Source organism: Notechis scutatus, chromosome 4 (assembly GCF_049901735.1).
Source record: "Notechis scutatus isolate UNSWTSFEM ecotype Mainland chromosome 4, rNotScu1.2, whole genome shotgun sequence".
Taxonomy (NCBI): domain Eukaryota; kingdom Metazoa; phylum Chordata; class Lepidosauria; order Squamata; family Elapidae; genus Notechis; species Notechis scutatus.
The window spans coordinates 141,939,206-141,957,984 of record NC_142012.1 but is presented as its reverse complement, the minus strand read 5'-3'; the positions used below and the strand labels follow the sequence as shown (position 1 = coordinate 141,957,984).

General features: G+C 36.8%; 1 protein-coding gene across 2 annotated transcripts in view; it reads left to right on the top strand.

The window, feature by feature from the left end:
* WWTR1 (WW domain containing transcription regulator 1) overlaps window positions 1-18,779 on the top strand; it is a 92,002-nt gene that overhangs the window by 57,489 nt on the left and 15,734 nt on the right. For both annotated transcript variants that reach the window (XM_026664909.2, XM_087965139.1), the window contains exon 2: window positions 4,810-4,946. In XM_026664909.2, coding sequence (XP_026520694.2) covers window positions 4,810-4,946 — 137 coding nt within the window. The remainder of the gene's footprint in view (window positions 1-4,809; window positions 4,947-18,779) is intronic.

Sequence of the window (18,779 nt, the reverse complement as noted above, 5' to 3'; positions counted from 1 at the left end):
GACAAGAAGCAGATGGCAGGACTCTCCCTTTAGAGCAAGGCATCTCTGAGGCTACATTTGAAAGGGATGGAGAATTGACTGACAAAACAAACAAGGGGAAAACCAGGCTCTGCAGTTCCCTTCATTCTAATTTGGTGAACAAGAAAGCAACTGCTGCAGCAGGGAGTGTTGCGACAAATGTGTTTCCCAAAAGAGTAGATAACACTTGGCACTGTGATATTTACAGCATGCCAGTAACAGGAGGGAGAATAGAGCATGGTTGGAAACAATAGGTGCCTATTTCAGTAGCAGACTTATTAAAATAAACAACTTCATTTGTTGTCATTGCCATTTCTTAGAAGAACTCATTGCTTTGTTTGTACATTGAAGTAATTCAAACATTTTTCATATCTTAAATTACCAGTTTATCCAGTAAAAGAAGCTTCCATTTATTTTTGAATGAGATTTAGTCATTTATTAAATGCTGATCTAGCAGCTAACAAAATGAGGATCATATATGTATTTCACAGGTGTTAAAGCCATTGTACCTGTATGTGATAATAAAATAAATACATGTGTTCCTCACTTTTTGTACTGCTATGAAAATAGACCATATTGGATTATATGCAGTTACATTAGTTGAATTAGTTGAATTCCCACTGATATCAATGTGAAGTTCATTTTAGTATTGATTTTACTGTGTCAAAAAATTTTAAATGGAACTTGAAGGTAATCCATGGGCTGGATTCACATGTTTCACTATGGCATAATATGTGTTGTCTGGTTTGAGATTACCACATAAATGAATTCTATGATTTGTAAATCATACCTTTCAGGACATACAAATTCATCTAAATATGGCTTAGACAAAAAAAAAGCAGTGATGGCATATAGTAGTATGGTATATGAATTAGATTCTAAGGTGGTTTAATTTTTGTTATTATTTTTTTTGCCACAAAGAAAAAAAACACACTTTTCCATATTTCTTTTGTCTTTATTATATTTAAGTTCTCATTTCTTTAGACTGTAGTATTGTATTACTTATGCCACAATAAATGTATTTTGATACCTTTTTATCAACTAACAATAGAAGCCATAATTATGTCTAACTGCCCAATGTGACATTAGATTTTTTCACAATCAAGAATTTATTATCAAGAATGATTGGGATTTCATATAAATATTATTCTTTTACTGATAGATTAGGATTATTATTTGATCATTAACTTGTCTTTCTATGAAAGAAACCTTATTGTCCAATTTCAATATCTAGTCTTCTGTTTGCATTTCAGTTTGTTTCTATTTGAAATTTGCTGAAACAATTTATTTCAACATTTTTAATCACTTCCAGCTTAGTAAATTATATTATTTAAATGGGATATATACTATGTATATCAGTGAAAACTTCTATGCCACATAGAATTTATGCTGCTTAAAATGCAAATAATGTAACTACAACATGCATAAAGTTGTTGAACTGATAGGACAGATGTACAAAACTGCTAGGTATATTTATTATTACAGGGGATAGGAGTGATTTAAAACTGTGTCTATTTTCAATACTTAAACTGAAATACATATATTGAAAGGACAAACTGGGTAAATAGGTCAACTGTCAAGATTTTTTCATTAAGAAAGAACAGTCAGTTTTTAGAGATATTAATACTAATATTGATATATAATATATTTTATTTTAATATAAAATAAAATAAAATAAGTTCTTAGATGCTCAGATACATTCTTTTTTTCTTATGAATAGCTTCCTAAATATCCTGAAAAATTATGCGAGATGATATCCAACATATGTAGAGGCATCAAATATGTTTCAGTATTTTGTTTATAGAAAAAAAAAGAACTTAGATGTTTAGACAGCACAGAGTTGAAAAGAAGAGGGAAAATGTTTAAATAATATAGAAGAGAAACAAGTGCTGGAAAGCAAAACTAGAATTGAGAGAAACCTTGCAGCCAGGAAATGACTCACTAGATGAAAGGGAGGGCAAGTGATTCAGAAAAATTGAAAGTGGCTTTGAGCTGCAGAGTTGAAAATCTGGGATAAAGGTGAAGATAAATGTGCAGAGTTTTTAAAAGTTACATCAGAATCTGTGCCACTTCATTTTTTATTATTTTATTTATTTTATTGCTACCTTTATTATCATTATTATTATTATTCATAAGAAAAAATTAAAAACCTTCTTTGTGCTTTTAGAAAAAATATCCAGTTGATGCCTGAAAGCATACAAGTGTAAAATGATGAAGAAAACAAACAAAGAAACAGAGAGAAAATATGAAGAACAATACAATGAATTTGTCATGGGTGTCTTTTTTCTTGAGTAGATACAGGGCATTCTGATCTCTCCCTTCATATTAAACAATAGGCAGAGCTAGAAGATTCTTATGGTACTTGTGGTGGGAGGAGATAGCTCCACCTCCAATTCTGGAATGCTTAGCTAGAAGGAAGGAAAACTCAAATTAAGCCCACTTGAGAAAGATAAAAATTAATAATAGATACAAGAGGTAACTGAAATTGAAGATGGCCCTCATATGATATTAGGGTCACGGTCAGGGGTGGGATTCAAATTTTTTAACAACCAGTTCTTTGGGCGTGGTTTAGTTGGTGGGCATGGCTTGGTGGTCATGTGACTGGCTGGGCGTGGGCAACTCAACATCACTCACATCAAGGCACACATCTCCTCGCCTGGCCTCTCATGACTGTGGGGATGCTGCCACAGTTGTAAGTGTGAAAAACGGCCATAAGTCACTTTTTCCAGTGCCATTGTAACTTTGAATGGTCACTCCACACAATCAAAGTACCAGCAAATAAGGAAAAAAAAAAACTCCAGAGAAGATCCTGAGACAGGAAGTCTAGTTCTGCCAAGAATATAATAAGGGTTAACGGAGAGGCAGTTTCTGTAAGCAACACCAGAATGTTTCCTTCTTGCCTTCCTTACAGGATTAGGCCATTAATTTCTTCTAACAACCGGTTCTCCAAACTGCTTAGAATGTTAACAACCGGTTCTAGAGAATAGGTGTGAACCTGTAGAATCCCACCCCTGGGCACGGTGCCTTATTTATCATACCGTATGGTATGTCCAGTGTTAAGTTTTCTGCAGCAGCCAGACTTAGGAATTTCTGTAGTTTGGTAATATCCTGGGGAAAGCCTAATTTTATGCTAGGAGCCATTTTCTTTACAGGTAGTCCTCAACTTACAACAGTTCATTTAGTGAGTGTTCGAAGTCACAATAGCATTGAAAAAAGGGACTTATGATCATTGGGACTTATGATGGTTTTCACACTTAAGCCATTGCAACATCCCAGGGTCACATCATCAAAATTCAGGTGCTTGGCAATTGACTCATATTTATGACTGTTACAGTGTCCTGGGGTCATGTGGTCACCTTTTATGAAATTTTGACAAGCAAAGTCAATGGGGAAGCCAGATTCACTTAACAACGGTGTTACTAACTTAAAAGCTGTAGTGATTCACATAACAACTGTGAAAAGAAAGATCGTAAAATCAGGCAAAGTTCACTTAACAGATGTCTCGAATGTTGGACTCAATTGTGGTCATAAGTCGAGGACTACCTATAGTACTTTACTGCTTACTGCTGTTACTACGAAACAAAATCATACCAACTTGAATGCCAGGTTTGTGAAGTACTTCAGACAGAGAGCACAGCCAGGTGAAGTAATTCTACTTTGGGAGACAGGGAGAAGAGACAGAGCCAGGGCAACAGTCAGATAAGTGGCCATTGCCTGCAGAGGCATGTGGATATAGTGAACATTTCAAGAGGGACCCTCTTTAGTTTCTTGGGCTGTAAAGGCAATGGGAGGACAAATGTATTTTCACTCTTGCAAGATTCTATTAATGTACCTTAGAATAAAACAGAGCTTGTTCTTCTGGGTGTACTACTTGTATGCACTACCTTGCAAGACTGATATTGATGTTGGCATGGTTTATTTCTTTTTACTTATCTATATGAAATCATGTATGCAATTGGTAGAAGCTCCTCAGGGTACTAAAATAGAAAGAAGGCCTTGCTAAATCTCCAGGTGTGTAACTGAAGCTAGCTGTTTCAAGTAGCTACCTATATGTGCACCCAAGTTTGAAGGCTGATTTGAATCGGAAATGGAGCCGTCTTTTCTGAGAGGAATTACCATCAGAGTTAGAGCTACTTCTGGAATGAGTTGAACAACTATCCCACTATAGAATTCATTGGCTCTACTATAGGAAAATAATGTAAAAAACAAGTTCAAGGGATATCTACATATTTGGAGGCAGGATATTCTAAAGTAAAGGATTTGGAAAATGAGAAAATAATAAAATAATGAAGACATTTCAGGCTGTATGAAGACTAGTAATTAATGCAATAAGGGTTAGTACTTTTAGGTAAATAGAAAATTAACTTTTGCAAGATTCAAGAATTCTCAGATGTCTCAAGAACTTTGCCCTTGAAATTTTTCCAGAGTTTGCATATTCCTATCTTGGTTTGCAAGACTACATCCAATAATACAGAGATGTTCAAATGTAGCTGAGTAATTTCAATAGACAGATTGATGGGTTCTTTGGAAAATAGCTTTGTAGATAAATGCTTAATTTAGCATATTGTTTATTCATCTCAAAAACAGATATTTTATCAGGTCTGTGATGGTAATAAAATATTATGACAGAAGAGTGAACTGATAGCAGTTTTGGATACTTATATGTATTAATATTATGATGCCAACCAAAAGTAGGGAGGCATACTAATATATAGCATAAACAAATGAGAAACTTGTAATTAAAATTAGTATTGGAATAATCTTAATAACTCAGAACTTTCTCTTTTGTAGCCACATAGAGAAAATTACAACTTGGCAAGATCCTCGAAAGACTATGACCCAGCCATTAAATCACATGAGCCATCATCCTTCAACCACTTCCACCCCAGTATCACAACGTTCAATGGCCATGTCGCAACCCAACCTTGGTGAGTAATAGGAAAAGGAACAAGAGTTCCAAATAATTGTGACCTTCTAATCTCTTTTATTGACAAACAATATAATTGGTTGACTCTGCATAATGATGAATAAACTTTAGGGACTAAGTCCAACAATTAGAATGAGTTGGAAAATACAGAAGCTTCTTGATGAATATCCAAGATCCCTGTGGAAATCTTTTGGGCCAAGCAAGTTTTTGTTCATTTAACTGTATCAAATATACTTTTTGTTAAGGAAATTTTGTAAACATCTGTTTCACTTGTATCTCATCTGGGAATGTCTTGTGTTTTTTTTTATATTTCCTAATTTAACTGCCCTTATCCTCAGATCTGTGGAAGTAATTAATATCTACCAGTGTTATAATTTTAATAATAAATTGTGATTAAAATTGATAAGGAAAGACAAGGAAAGAAAAAAGGGAATGTGTATCTAAATATAATGGGTGCCTTTTACTGAATTTGATTATTTCTTTACTTATCTCATATATTTGTGAAGATTGGCAATGAATAAATTTTTTTGCAAGGAGTCTTTCCCCAGCCATAACTGACAATACTACGGATTTGCTCTGAATCCTGTTACATGTTCTAAATTAGATTTTTTTTCTTTTTGTGAGTCTGAGTTCCTAATTGCAAATTATATTTTCCCGAACTTTGATAGCACATGTTAGTCCCAGACATTTAGCACCTTTATGTAGCCAAAGGAAAAAGAATGTTTTTGGTTCAAATTTGAAGGTTAAAAAGTAGGGTTTTTGTAGACCAATCGTCAGAAACCATACCTACTGAACCAACATTTTCCTAGACAACACGAGAAATAAATTGAAATTCAGTGTTTAACCAATTCTGGTTTTTCCATCTATTTTGTTTCTGATCTTTCTGGTATACTGCTACAATGCCGCACTAATTTGATTTTATTTTAATTGTATAGCAACAGTTCCCATCATTGGCAGTACTAGCAGGTATGTTTCAGTCAGATTTGGAAGATCATAGATTCCCCTATTCTTGTTTTATTGGTTGAAAAAATCTTCAACTTGTACATGCAATGTAAGAATCTATATCAATATTTGGAGTGTTTATGTTAGGTCTAGGATAGTTGTTTCTTACTCCTAATATGGTTAGACAGAAGGAATAGATTCTAAACTACAAGATTTAGGTTTTAGTATTCCAAAGGGAACTTTCCAAACACTGTGATAAACAATTCAGTTGTTCTGATTCTGGTTATTTGCATTATAAGAAAAGAATACACCAGAAACCAAATGAAATGCTTGAGTTTGTTTTGCAGATAAATCAGATATTCCTAACCTTTTAAAGGTCATGGAGTCTGCTACACTAAGAAAATGTTGCTATCGGTTTTGGGAATAATGCGGATAGCTACAGTCTGGAAAAGATCCCTTTCATATTTGGATTTTTAAGAGAAAAGAGAAGGAGCTCATCCTTGATCAAGTCTCTGTAGAGATCCTTGATTTTATTTTAATTGTATAGCAACAGTTCATCCAAGGTGCTTTCTGTCTCAAAGGTGCTTTCTGAAAAAGCAACTGGACTGTTTTTTCCTTGAGGAAGAAGAACAAAACATTTTGTTCTTCCTCAAGGAAAAAACCAGTCCAGGTGCATTTTGCAAAAGCACCTTTGGGACATTGACCAAGTGGTGATTATTTCCAAGTTATTTTTCGTGGATGGAGACATACTGTATATCATGTGTCTACCATAGTACATTTACAGTGTTCTCTATGTAATACAAGTTTCTTCAGGTTGATGAGAAATTATATACAGAAGTAGGTAAGGTTAATGTAGAAGCAGAATGAAGGAATTTTTAGCACCAAAATGTACCCCTTTGGGGCAAGTTTGTTTCCTTAAAGTAGATCCATATATGATTGTTCTTCCAAAAGGAACATTAGGAAAAATACTCTCTTGGATAAAACACCAAAGTAAACTAAGGTTCTATCCTTCTTTCTTATCCTTTTAATTGAAATGTTCTTTCCTTTTGTATTTTTGTACTTTTCTTAAATAGTCCCATTACCTTTGCCAGAAGTGAGGACTACTTTGCATAGGATTGTGAAGTTGCTTTGAAACTTTCTCTTTTGTTATGCACTGTTAGAATTGCTATTACTACCATTGTACTACTTTTAGCAATACAGATATTCCCAAAATGGCTGGTGTGCAGTGTCAAAGTGCATTAATGAAATAAAAATACCGAAACGTAAGTCAAGATTTTCCTCATAGAGCTGTTTATAACAAGTAGTCCTTAGGAGCAATGGAAAATGTTCTAGGTAGAAGATTGTGGGTTTTTTTCTCTACCTTCATTTCTTCCCCACTTTTCCCTTTGGAGTGATATTAATCTGAGCGATGTAAATTTCATTATGCACTGTACATTTCTCAACTGTCTGTTCAAGAGTTAGCAGCTTTACTACACAAGGACTGTAATATAGCCAGAAAAAGAGAGTTATTGAAATGAAAATGAATTCTTTTGTTCTAGGTACATCTTTGTAAATAATTTCAAAATAATAATTGAATCCGGATACTGGGGAAGGTTCCAATCTTTTGGAACAACTGTGCAACCTGCATGTCACCTGCAGCCCCAAATTTGCTGTCCCTAGTGCCTCCACATATCACATCACAAAATCTGAAGGCAAAATAGGTAATTTTCACTAGTACACTTTTCAACAAATTAATTTTAAAGAGGCTCCTTTGCATGTTTGTAAGCTTTCAGCTCCTCCACAAAAAGGCTAAGAGAAAGAGATACTGTCCACCAGAAAGCTGCCTGACCTTGTTTAAAATATTTTTTTCCAAACCAGATGATCTCCAGATAAACTGTTGTATAGTTAACATCTTCTCTAACCAGCGCAGCAGTTGGTCCTGATGTATGCTGAGCAAAGAGTACAATATAGCTGAAGAAAGAAATCTGGAAATGATAGACCTGGTAGAATTTTTGCTTCTTTCCAACTCTAAAAGATCTACATTTGTAAGCTTCCAGGCACAGGAGGACAAAATGTTTGTACTGTTCTTCCAGTTGTACTGGTTGTCTTGTTGTTGACATCAGAATGTGCCCGCTTCTGCTACTTTACCGTTTTTGCCAACTGGGAGGCAATCTGGCAGGAACATTAAGACATGATCATCTCCAGTGCCATTGAAAAGGGATTCCTGTGTTATCCCCTTCTTGGGATCCTTCCTGCTGCTTGACTGGAGAAGCTGTAGGCCTCATCCATCTTTGCTGGACTGTGATTGACAAGAGGCAAATGGAGAAACTTGTCTGATGTTCAAACTTGATGCCAGATAAGAAGAATCAAGGAAAAGAAGAGAACAGATTGCTGTTGACTTGAAAACTCAGCTTGGGAGTCCACATTTAGGCCTAAGTTGCCAATCTTTTGACTTAAAATATCATTAAAATATCTTCTCCTCTGCCTTCCACCCACATAGTCAAACCGAGGCTCTGGGCCATTATTTCTTGGCAGGAGAAAGAGACCTGACACACATATGTAAATTACAGTCAAATGGCTACTTAATGTACAGGTACTCAGAGAAAGGTCCCATTAATCAGCTCCCTTTTTAAAAATGGGGGGTGGCTGGGTTATTTTTGCCTTTTCTTGTTTATGTTGTAAAGGTTGCACTGGGACATTTGGGCTTGTGTGTCTGGTTTTTTTTTTACTTCCTTCCATAAGAAACCCCATAAATAAAACCTGTGCAACAATAAAAAAATCAACTTTTTTACCCTACTATATTATTAGGTATATAGGTGAAACTCAAAAAATTAGAATATCGTGCAAAAGTTCATTTATTTCAGTAATGCAACTTAAAAGGTGAAACTAATATATGAGATAGACTCATTACATGCAAAGCAAGATAGTTCAAGCCGTGATGTGTCATAATTGAGATGATCATGGCTTACAATTCATGAAAACTCCAAATCCACAATCTCAGAAAATTAGAATTTTGTGAAAAGGTTCAATAGTCTAGGCTCAAAGTGTCCCACTCTAATCAGCTCATTAAGCCATAACACCTGCAAAGGGTTCCTGAGCCCTTAAATGGCCTCTCAGTCTGGTTCAGTAGGAATCACAATCATGGGAAAGACCGCTTACCTGACAGTTGTGCAGAAAACCATCATTGACACCCTCCATAAGGAGGGAAAGCCTCAAAAGGTAATTGCAAATGAAGTTGGATGTTCCCAAAGTGCTGTATCAAAGCACATTAATAGAAAGTTATGTAGAAGGGAAAAGTGTGGAAGAAAAAGGTGCACAAGCAGCAGGGATGACCTCAGCCTGGACAGGATTATCAGGAAAAGGCCATTCAAAAGTGTTGGACACTTTCACGAGTGGACTGAAGCTGGAGTCAATGCATCAAGAGCCACCACACACAGACAGATCCTGGACATGGGCTTCAAATGTCGTATTCCTCTTGTCAAGCCACTCCTGAACAACAAACAATGTCAGAAGCGTCTTACCTGGGCTAAAGAAAAACAGAACTGGTCTGTTGCTCAGTGGTCCAAAGTCCTCTTTTCTGATGAGAGCAACTTTTGCGTCTCATTTGGAAACCAAGGTTCCAGAGTCTGGAGGAAGAATGGAGAGGCACACATTGCAAGATGCTTGAAGTCCAGTGTGAAGTTTCCACAGTCTGTGTTGATTTGGGGAGCCATGTCACCTGCTGGTATTGGTCCACTGTGCTTCATTAAGTCTACCAGGAGATTTTGGAGCACTTCATGCTTCCTTCCGCAGACAAACTTTATGGGGATACTGACTTCATTTTCCAGCAGGACTTGGCACCTGCCCACACTGCCAAAAGCACCAAAACCTGGTTCAATGACTGTGGGATTACTGTGCTTGATTGTCTAGCAAACTCGCCTGACCTGAACTCCATAGAGAATCTTTGGGGCATTGTCAAGAGAAAGATGAGAGACATGAGAAGAGCTGAAGGCCACTATTGAAGTATCCTGGTCTTCCATAACACCTCAGCAGTGCCACAGACCGATAGCTTCCATGCCACGCTGCATTGAGGCAGTAATTGCTGCAAAAGGGGCCCAAACCAAGTACTGAGTATGCATTATGCACGATTATACTTTTCAGAGGTCCGATATTTTTCTATGTACACTCCTTGTTTTATTGATTGCATGTAATATTCTAATTTTCTGAGATTGTGGATTTGGGTTTTCATGAGCTATAAGCCACAATCATCTCAATTATGACAAATCACAGCTTGAACTATCTTGCTTTGCATGTAATGAGTCTATCTCATATATTAGTTTCACCTTTTAAGTTGCATTACTGAAATAAATGAACTTTTGCATGATATTCTAATTTTTTGAGTTTCACCTGTACAAGCTGGTGATGTTCTGACTCTGATGTATATGTCACATGTCAAAGGTGAGAAAACCAAGGTCAGAGATTATATTTGCTACAGCCTCTGGAGAGGAGGTATCCCCACAGTGAAACTGGGTTGCAAAAGCTCTTTCTGTTTCAAATTGTACTGCATTATTCAGTACCCTAAAATTAATAGACAGGTGCTGGATGGAATTTGAAATAATATTGTAATTTTTTTGGAGAAGCAAATATAATTGACCAAAGAGAAGATATAAGTATACGGCTTATCCACAAATGGTTCTGTCTATTTGAGTAGCCATGTGTAAGATTGTTCTGTCAGACCTCAATTTATCATAAGCAGGAAGCAGGTGAACTTCAGAAGGGTCACTGACTAAAATAGCTTGGCTCCATTACTCCTTGCCTCTCATCCTCCCTCCTTCCCTCTTTCTGTTTCGTGGCCTCCTGACCAACTTATATATGGTGCCATGCAGTCAGAAGTATTTTGTGAAAATTTAAGGAGCTGGCATTACATATCTTTACAAACTCTGTGTGTGTGTGTGTGTGTGTGTGTGTGTGTGTGTGTGTTTCTCCCAGGATCTAAGCAGAAAGGCCCAGAAGCGTTGTTAAATTTTAATGATCCAAGATCAAGGTGGGAATTCATTCTTTGTGATTTCTTTATCATTCTTTTCAAACCTGAACAGAAAGTTTTCTACTGACTTAGGACAGTGCAGGTTTTTAATTTAATACTTTACAGATTTTTGGACCACTCTGTACTCTCAACTGGAAAGCAGTATTTTTGCTGACCTTGTTGGAAGACTAATGCTGTTTCTGGGAAATAAGTGAAACAGGCAGTTCTTTGTTGGCAAGAGCAAAGAGAAAGAGAGGAGAGGGAGACAACTCCCCCCTCCCTTTCATAATGCCATGACTAAGTCAGAAGTGTAATGTGGCTGGATTTTCTTCCTATCTCTGCAAACATATGTTTTTCATCAGACTGCTTTGCATGACACTTGATGCTCTCAAGTTTGCAACAAACTGGAGTGGGATGAAATATATAAATAGGGACTAGTTCACAACTGACTAGAGATCCTAATAAAACCTACTGGAGTTTTAACAGCTCACTGCTATCCCAGTATTGAACTACAATTTCCAGAGTTTATACAAGTATTCTTAAAGCTGCTCAGTGCTGTAAGTTGCAGGATATCAAAAGCATAACAAAACCATAATTCAGAATTTATTCCTTCAGTAAACTATTATAATTTATCAGTGTCTTTGCCTCATTATACTCGTTGATATCTTCCCACTTAGAAGCATGTTAAGGAAAATTTTGTGCTGTCGTAGCCTGTAGACAATTTATGAAAATATGAGTCAGAAAAACAAATTGCAACAGATAGTGAAGACTTTTGTAATAGTGGCAAATGAAATATTTAAAGGAAAAATACAAACCACTCTGTTCTGAGACAAGGGACCCCAGTCTGATAATTTTCAGATTTGTTGGACTTCAGCTGGGTGGGAATTATAGAATTCAATAAATCTGGAGATTACCAGAATTATATTGAATTCTTTTGTAACAGCTAAGACACTGTTTTCTGTTAGATTCTTGAATAATAGTGAATATATTCCCCTCCCTTTCACTAACAGATTATACTAAGATTAGATTTTGGAGCAATCTGAGGACCCAGAGACATGACTCCCAGAATTCCCCTAAGAAGCTATTATGAGATTTACTGCCGTTTTTAAGCAAGATGCACATAAAAACTAGAATATTAAGCCGTAAATAGATGTGATGCAGGTTTGGTTTTACAGTCCTTTACATTCCCCTGGAAGCATGGGGTAACTCCTCCAGAAATTCCTTTCTCCTTCAGTTTTTACATCAACATATTTCCCAGTATGATAGTTCTTGTATGTATGTATGTATGTATGTATGTATGTATGTATGTATGTATGTATGTATGTAAAATGTTTATAGCATGCTCAGCAAGGCATCTATGGAGATGTCAAAAAGCCAACATGGTGGCTGGAACAACCCACCTTAATCTTAGCTTCTTTTTTATAAGCCATATTTACTTCTTGGACCAGCACTTACCCCATGGACACCTCTTCCCCACAGTTATTTTTTAAACTGAATATACAAACCACAAATAGAGAAAGAAATCTAGCAGACATTTATCACACACAGCAGAGGAGCCACAAAGAAGAGGGGGTCAACTTATTCCCCAAAGCACCAGAAGGCAGGACAAGAAGTGCTGATGGAAACTAATCAAGGTGAGAGCCAACCTAGAACTAAGGAAAAATTTCCTGACAGTTAGAACCAAGAACTTGTGGGTGCTCCATCACTGAAGGTTTTTAAGAAAAGATTAGACAACCATTTGTCTGAAATGGTATAGGGCTTCCTGTTTGAGCAGGGTTGAACTAGAAGACTTCCAAGATCTCTTAACATTCTGTTATTCTTATATTTTCCTTGCACGAATGTTGCTGCATTACTGTATGTTTTCCATCCTATATTGGGGCTTTCTATTTATTTCCGCTCTGCTGAAAAAGAAATTTCAAGTTAAATTAAACCTTTCTAAATTACGAGGAGAGGAGGAAAAAAAAAACTACAATTGGTGTAATTAATATCAATGATATAAGAAATAGGAACTTTAAAGAAATGCTGACATTGCTGAAAAATAATTAGTATAATGTAACAGCGGTTCTGAAAGTATATGATTCGGATATTCATATCATTACAGTATTCACAGATGGCCTGATTTCCATTTACTGCAGCACAAAGCCAAAAACAGTGGCCGTTTGTGGAGGAAAAGGCACTCTTTGTGTAAATGGTATAGACAGATTTCCTAGGGAAAAAAGTTTGCAAAAAGCCAGCTGTGAATTTTTCTTCCTTTTGCTGTTAATGAAAGCAAAGATTAGGTTTCTTGCTTTGAATGTATTACTCTCCTACTACTGTTGAAACATGAAATAAAAGGACACAAAGTTTCCTGTGGTTTTTTTCCAACAATAGTAAATAACCACCTGTGCCCCTTCATGATATATTGCTATATTTCCATTCCTTTTCTTATTCTCCAACCTGTTAACCCATGCATTTGAGATGCTTACATGAGCATTGTCTAATTTTGATTTGTGTGTCCCACTTCCCCCCAAAAGTTCCCCTGGCCTTTACCTTTGCTATTTGCAAAGTCTTCAGCCATAATGATCAGAAATCCACACCTTCATATCAGGGGTCATGAACCAAAAACTAGGTAGGGCTGGGCCAAAAATGAATTTTTATTTAATTAAATTTCAGAGCAAGTTTAATTTATATTAATTTAATTAATAAAACTAATATGAAACATATATCCTACATATTTAATAATTTCCCCACTGTCATAAAAAATTAACAGGTAACGTTCTGGGACCTGTCTAAAACTGCTTTTTTGAAAAGTAACTGGACTTTTTTTTTCTTTGAAGATGTTTCCCTGAAGTTTCTTCAGTTTGGACTAAATGGAAGGATTTATACTCCTCGCAGTCATCCGGTTGTTAGCACTCTTTTTGGGAGTTGTTGGGGCTACTTTGAGGTTTATCTATCTATACCCTCAGGGTATAGTGCAAATGGGTGTGGAACCTTCTTGGAACTGCTGAAAGGAGTGTGTTGTAAGCAGGAGATAAATGATGCCCTATCCCTCCCACTCTGTTGAAAGAGGGCTGTTCAGTTTTAATGTGGATGGACTCTCTGACCCCTCTTTCAAATTGGTCCTCTCTGTCCAGAATGTGGAATTTGTGTCTTCGATTTTGACAGGATAACCTTTGTCTTTCAAGTGCAGATGGACTGCTAATTCTTGTCCTGATGGGTTTGTCTTCCTATGTTGTGCCACGTGTTTCTGAAGTGGTTGTTTTGTTTCTGCCATGTACAGATCTGCACATGTCTAACTGCATTGTACTGCGTATATCAAATTGCTCAGTTTGTGTCTGGGTGTTTTATCCCTGGGGTGGACAAGCTTTTGCCTTAGTGTATTTTTTGGGTTTAAAGTGTGAATGTATATTGTTTTGGTTGAAAATCCCGAGCTTTTCAAATATTCCTGAAATTAATGGTGCAAGAAAATTGAAACATCTTCAAGGATAAACAAAAAAAAGTCCAGTTTCCTTTTGAAAAAGCACCTTTGAGACAACCATGACCTGAATGACTGAGAATCTTAATAGGCATTCTGGGGCCTGGCTTAAATTCTGGAGCCAGAGGTTGGTAATCCTTCATAGCAAGGTATCTGCTTATCACCACTCTCGAATCACATGGGGGCTCAGATGTTGTATTTACAAGAGAATACAGTGCTTCACTTACCCGCTCTGTCAGTCATTCACTTACCAGCTCTGTCAGATCCACCACAAGACAGCGTGAGAGATCTTCATGCCCAAGGTGAGATCCAGGCTTTGAAGACCAATGGGATGTGGGCTATCTAGGAATATGCAGTGAGAAAGGGTAGGAATTTGAGAAAATTTAGACTAGTGCAGCAGAATGTTACTTTCAGCTTGTATGAAATTAAGATATTATTACTGAACTATTTTGGGGCAAGCACATGGGAGATTAATTCTCCATTTGTGGATATTCTTAGTTAACACAGAAAGCTATTTGTGTATATAAGGCCATAATGTCCTCCAAACGCTGTCAGTAATGTTTAAAATGTTATCTGTGGTGTAGTGCATAAACTTTGACTTCATGGCTTACAATTTAACTTATTTTTGAAGAGAGAAATTGAATGCTGACTTCTGTTTCATTTGCAAAGTGGTGGCCGGGGATAGCACAATTCAGAAAATATTTCCTAAATTGACTCCATCTGTTACACATGGATATAAAATTGCTTCTATCTAATTCTGGGTGGGATGAGGGCTTTGAAAGCCATTTGGCTTGTTTTGAAACTGGCTGTCTTGGTATTAAGCCACAGTCTTATTCCAGCAAAATGATAAGCTATTAGGGAAGGCCCATCACATTGCTGACATGGCTGTTGAGATTTCACAGTCTCTGAGGGTAACTGCATAGATTGTTTTCTATTCCCTTTACTGTAGATCAGATTGTAGTCCTAAGTGGCATTGCTCAACTAACAATATGTGCGAGGAGTCACACCTCAGTTTTAGATAAGAGAAGATGTGCTGTCTCTGCAAGCAGTACATCATGTCAAAACCAGAGGTGAAGATATTTTTGTCAAAATGTTCTCAGCAATTGATACTGCTGCCCTATCAAAGGATAAACTGGACTACTGATGGTACTTCTGCTACAATTGGATTTATGGAGAGATTTGTGGCATTACTGAAGAAAAAATAGAACATCTCAAAATTGGTATTTCACACTCAATAGCATTCCATTACACCTTTATGTGCAATCACCTTGCTTCAACTTGACAGTAAAAATGTTAACTTTATAAAAGAGGAGTATTGGAACATACTGGAGGAACCGGATAGTTGCATGATGATCTAATATATAGTGTTGCTGTGATGTTTATTGACTGAGATGAGGACAGATGTTCCAGTACACGTATACATATGTACACACACACACACACACACACATATGAACTGAAAGATGAATTACCGATTTCCCCAGATAACAAAGTCAAGTCAAAGACTGAGATAAATCATCCAAAGTGGGTTGATAGCTTGGAATCCATGCTGTCATTTCCGACTACTTTATGCAGCACACCAATCTGGGTTTCCTTCAGTTATATATGTCAGCCTCAAGAGATATCCATCCCTACCTATCAAGATATCTCCGCCCCTAATTATGGCTCATTTGTTGCTATGCTTTTACTTCTCTTTCGGCTGTCATGAAACGGTGGGAGGGGAATCTTCGAAGGGAAGAAGGCAGGAGGTGTTTTGCATTCCTTTGCTGGGTAAGGAAAGGGAGGGGGATTCTTTGTTGTAACTTTCCATTTCTCACTAACCTCTGTCCTCTTATATGCGCAACTGCTAACTTTTATCAAAATATGTCAAGGTCACTGACAGTAGCCTCATCATCACCTAGAGATGACCACATGATCCTATTCAGAAGTTTTAATTGGAAGAATCATTTGATCTCTGGAGGGGGAGCAATTCTATCCCTTTGTATATGCATTTTACCCGCCAATATTTTAGTTTCGAATTGATTCTGTTTGCTACCATTCATTTTCCAGTAAAAGATAAATTCTGCTCTACACCATGGAGTCTGAGTATTTCTTTCTTGGGATCTAGAAGGAGCACAGTCTGACAATATATATGATGTGTGTGTGTGTCTGTCTGTCTGTCTCACTGAAGGATATGTGGCAAGAGGAGCTAAAGAGTAGTAAATTGAGCTATTTCCCAGCACATTTAGCATATTCAACCACTCAGTATGCCAATGAATTTTTAGAGGAACTCCTAAAGATCTTGAGGAACATTTTCAAGATCTAAAGTCCATTTACTATTGTAGTTGATTCAAAAGCCATGTTCAGGCAATGTCGTATCACAACAGGAGTGATATGGTTAACTGATAATCAACCTGAAAAAGCAGCTATGAGTTGCGACACTATCAGTGCAACCAGACACCCCAAAACAAACAAGACTACACATTAAGAGTCATTAAGAGGGTTTCAGTCATTTGATTTAAATACAATATAAAACTCTTCTGTCTGCTCAACTGCATTATATTTTTCTCAAATGATTTTGCCATTTGTGGCCCTAGTCTGTCTGTCTGTCTGTCTGTCTGTCTGTCTGTCTGTCTCTCTCTCTCTCTCTCTCTCTTTTTGCAATGTAACCCTCAACCAACTGTTCATAGGTCAGTGATGCCCCTGAAGTGGCCAACGTTTGTATCCGTGTGCTAAGGAAAGAGGGAGCCATAGTTTCTAGCGTTTTTTCTTTTTCTTTTCCCAAAGATTCCAATGAACAGGGCAAAGACATTGTGATATGAAAGAAATGTATTGGGGTAGATTTTCTTTTTTTCTTTTTTCTTTTGCTTTTTCAAACATGGCTCATATCTTCCCAATGGCTTGTGCACCAGTTGTATCATGTTTTATTTTGTGCTCAAAATCAGAAGTCACCTTAGTTTTTCTGTGGTTTGCTGATTTATACTTTTTCAAGAAAAGCCCTGGGAGAGGTACATGAATTCCATAGGCTATAGGAATGCCTGCCCATTTGGTAAGAGAAAAAGGGAAAGATTCTGAAAACTTCTGACCCTGAGAAAGGAGAGAGGAAGAAAGAATGCAATGTGACTTGCATATTGATTTAGTGACCACAGCCATGGCCTAAGATTATTTGTTTGTTATTTATAGGATATATAAAGCTGCCCACCAACAATTTATGACTCTAGGCAGCATACTGAAATGAGTATTTAAAAAAACCTCTTACATAGACCAGGCTTGAAATAACAAACCCTTTCTTTCCTAAGAATTGTACAACCGAACATCATTAGCATGCTGATGATACTTGTCTCTGTGCTGACGATGATTTCATCCAGTTTCTTCATGTAGATGTTAAACCAAAATGGAGACACAAAAATGGAGAGAGGATAGAGCCCTGAGGCACCTCTCAAAGCAGGCACCCATCTTTCGTCCCACCATACTGACTGCATCTAATCCTGCAGAAAGTGGGAGAACTATGGCAACACCATGCCACGTACTCTCAATCCCTTGAGTGTGTCTGAAATAATACCACAGTCAGTGTTTTTGAATGTCGCTGAAAAATCAACACCAGGACACTATCTCCTTCTCCTGAGCACAGTACAGGTCAGCACAAAGTGCAACCAAGATTACATTAGTGCTATTTCTCATTCTATAAAAGGGATGCAGATGGGAGAACGTTGTTAAATAAATCATACCCCTATGTTGTTTCTCCTGAATTAAAAAAAAAGTTACAAACCTAAAACCTATGATAAATATCAAAGTTCCAATCTTTTTTTTGTAAATTAGTGAACTCACAAAGTCACTATTGGTATGCATTTTGCTTTGCTCTGTGCTGCCAGCTAAGCTTGGATTTTAAAAATTTTACAGCCTGAACAGAGAGAATAGGTACTATTTGTGCTATCTACGCTTCAAAAATAATTCAGAGGAACTATTTGGGCTCATGTCCTTGTTCAGTCATCCATGTAAGCTTGAAAAAAGATACCACGGAAGTAAATCATAATGCAACTCTTAAAGAAGCTACAACTTTCTTTCAGGCTTGTGTAGAAACCTAAGAAGAACAAACTGCATTAACCAATATGTTCAGCCTTTCCTTGAGATACTTTTTATAATGATTTTCAAAATGTGTATGGCCCTATATATGCCACCAATGTGCTTTTAGGACTACAAAGAGAATTAGATCTGTTGAACAGAATAATACACAAGAATGGTTTCTGTGCTTAATTATGTAAAAGAAAGGTATCTTCTGAAAAGTATTTTCATCTCCTGAAATATGGCAGCTAATCACTTGATAAAAATGGGAATTGCATGATAGACTCATAATGTTTAAAAAAAGACATCTCCACCAATATCCAGCAGGTACCTACAGTGATGTTTTTTGGTGTTTGTTTATAAAAATCTGCATATGATGTGTAATTGTGAGTTTTAGTACTTTTAAAAAAGGAATA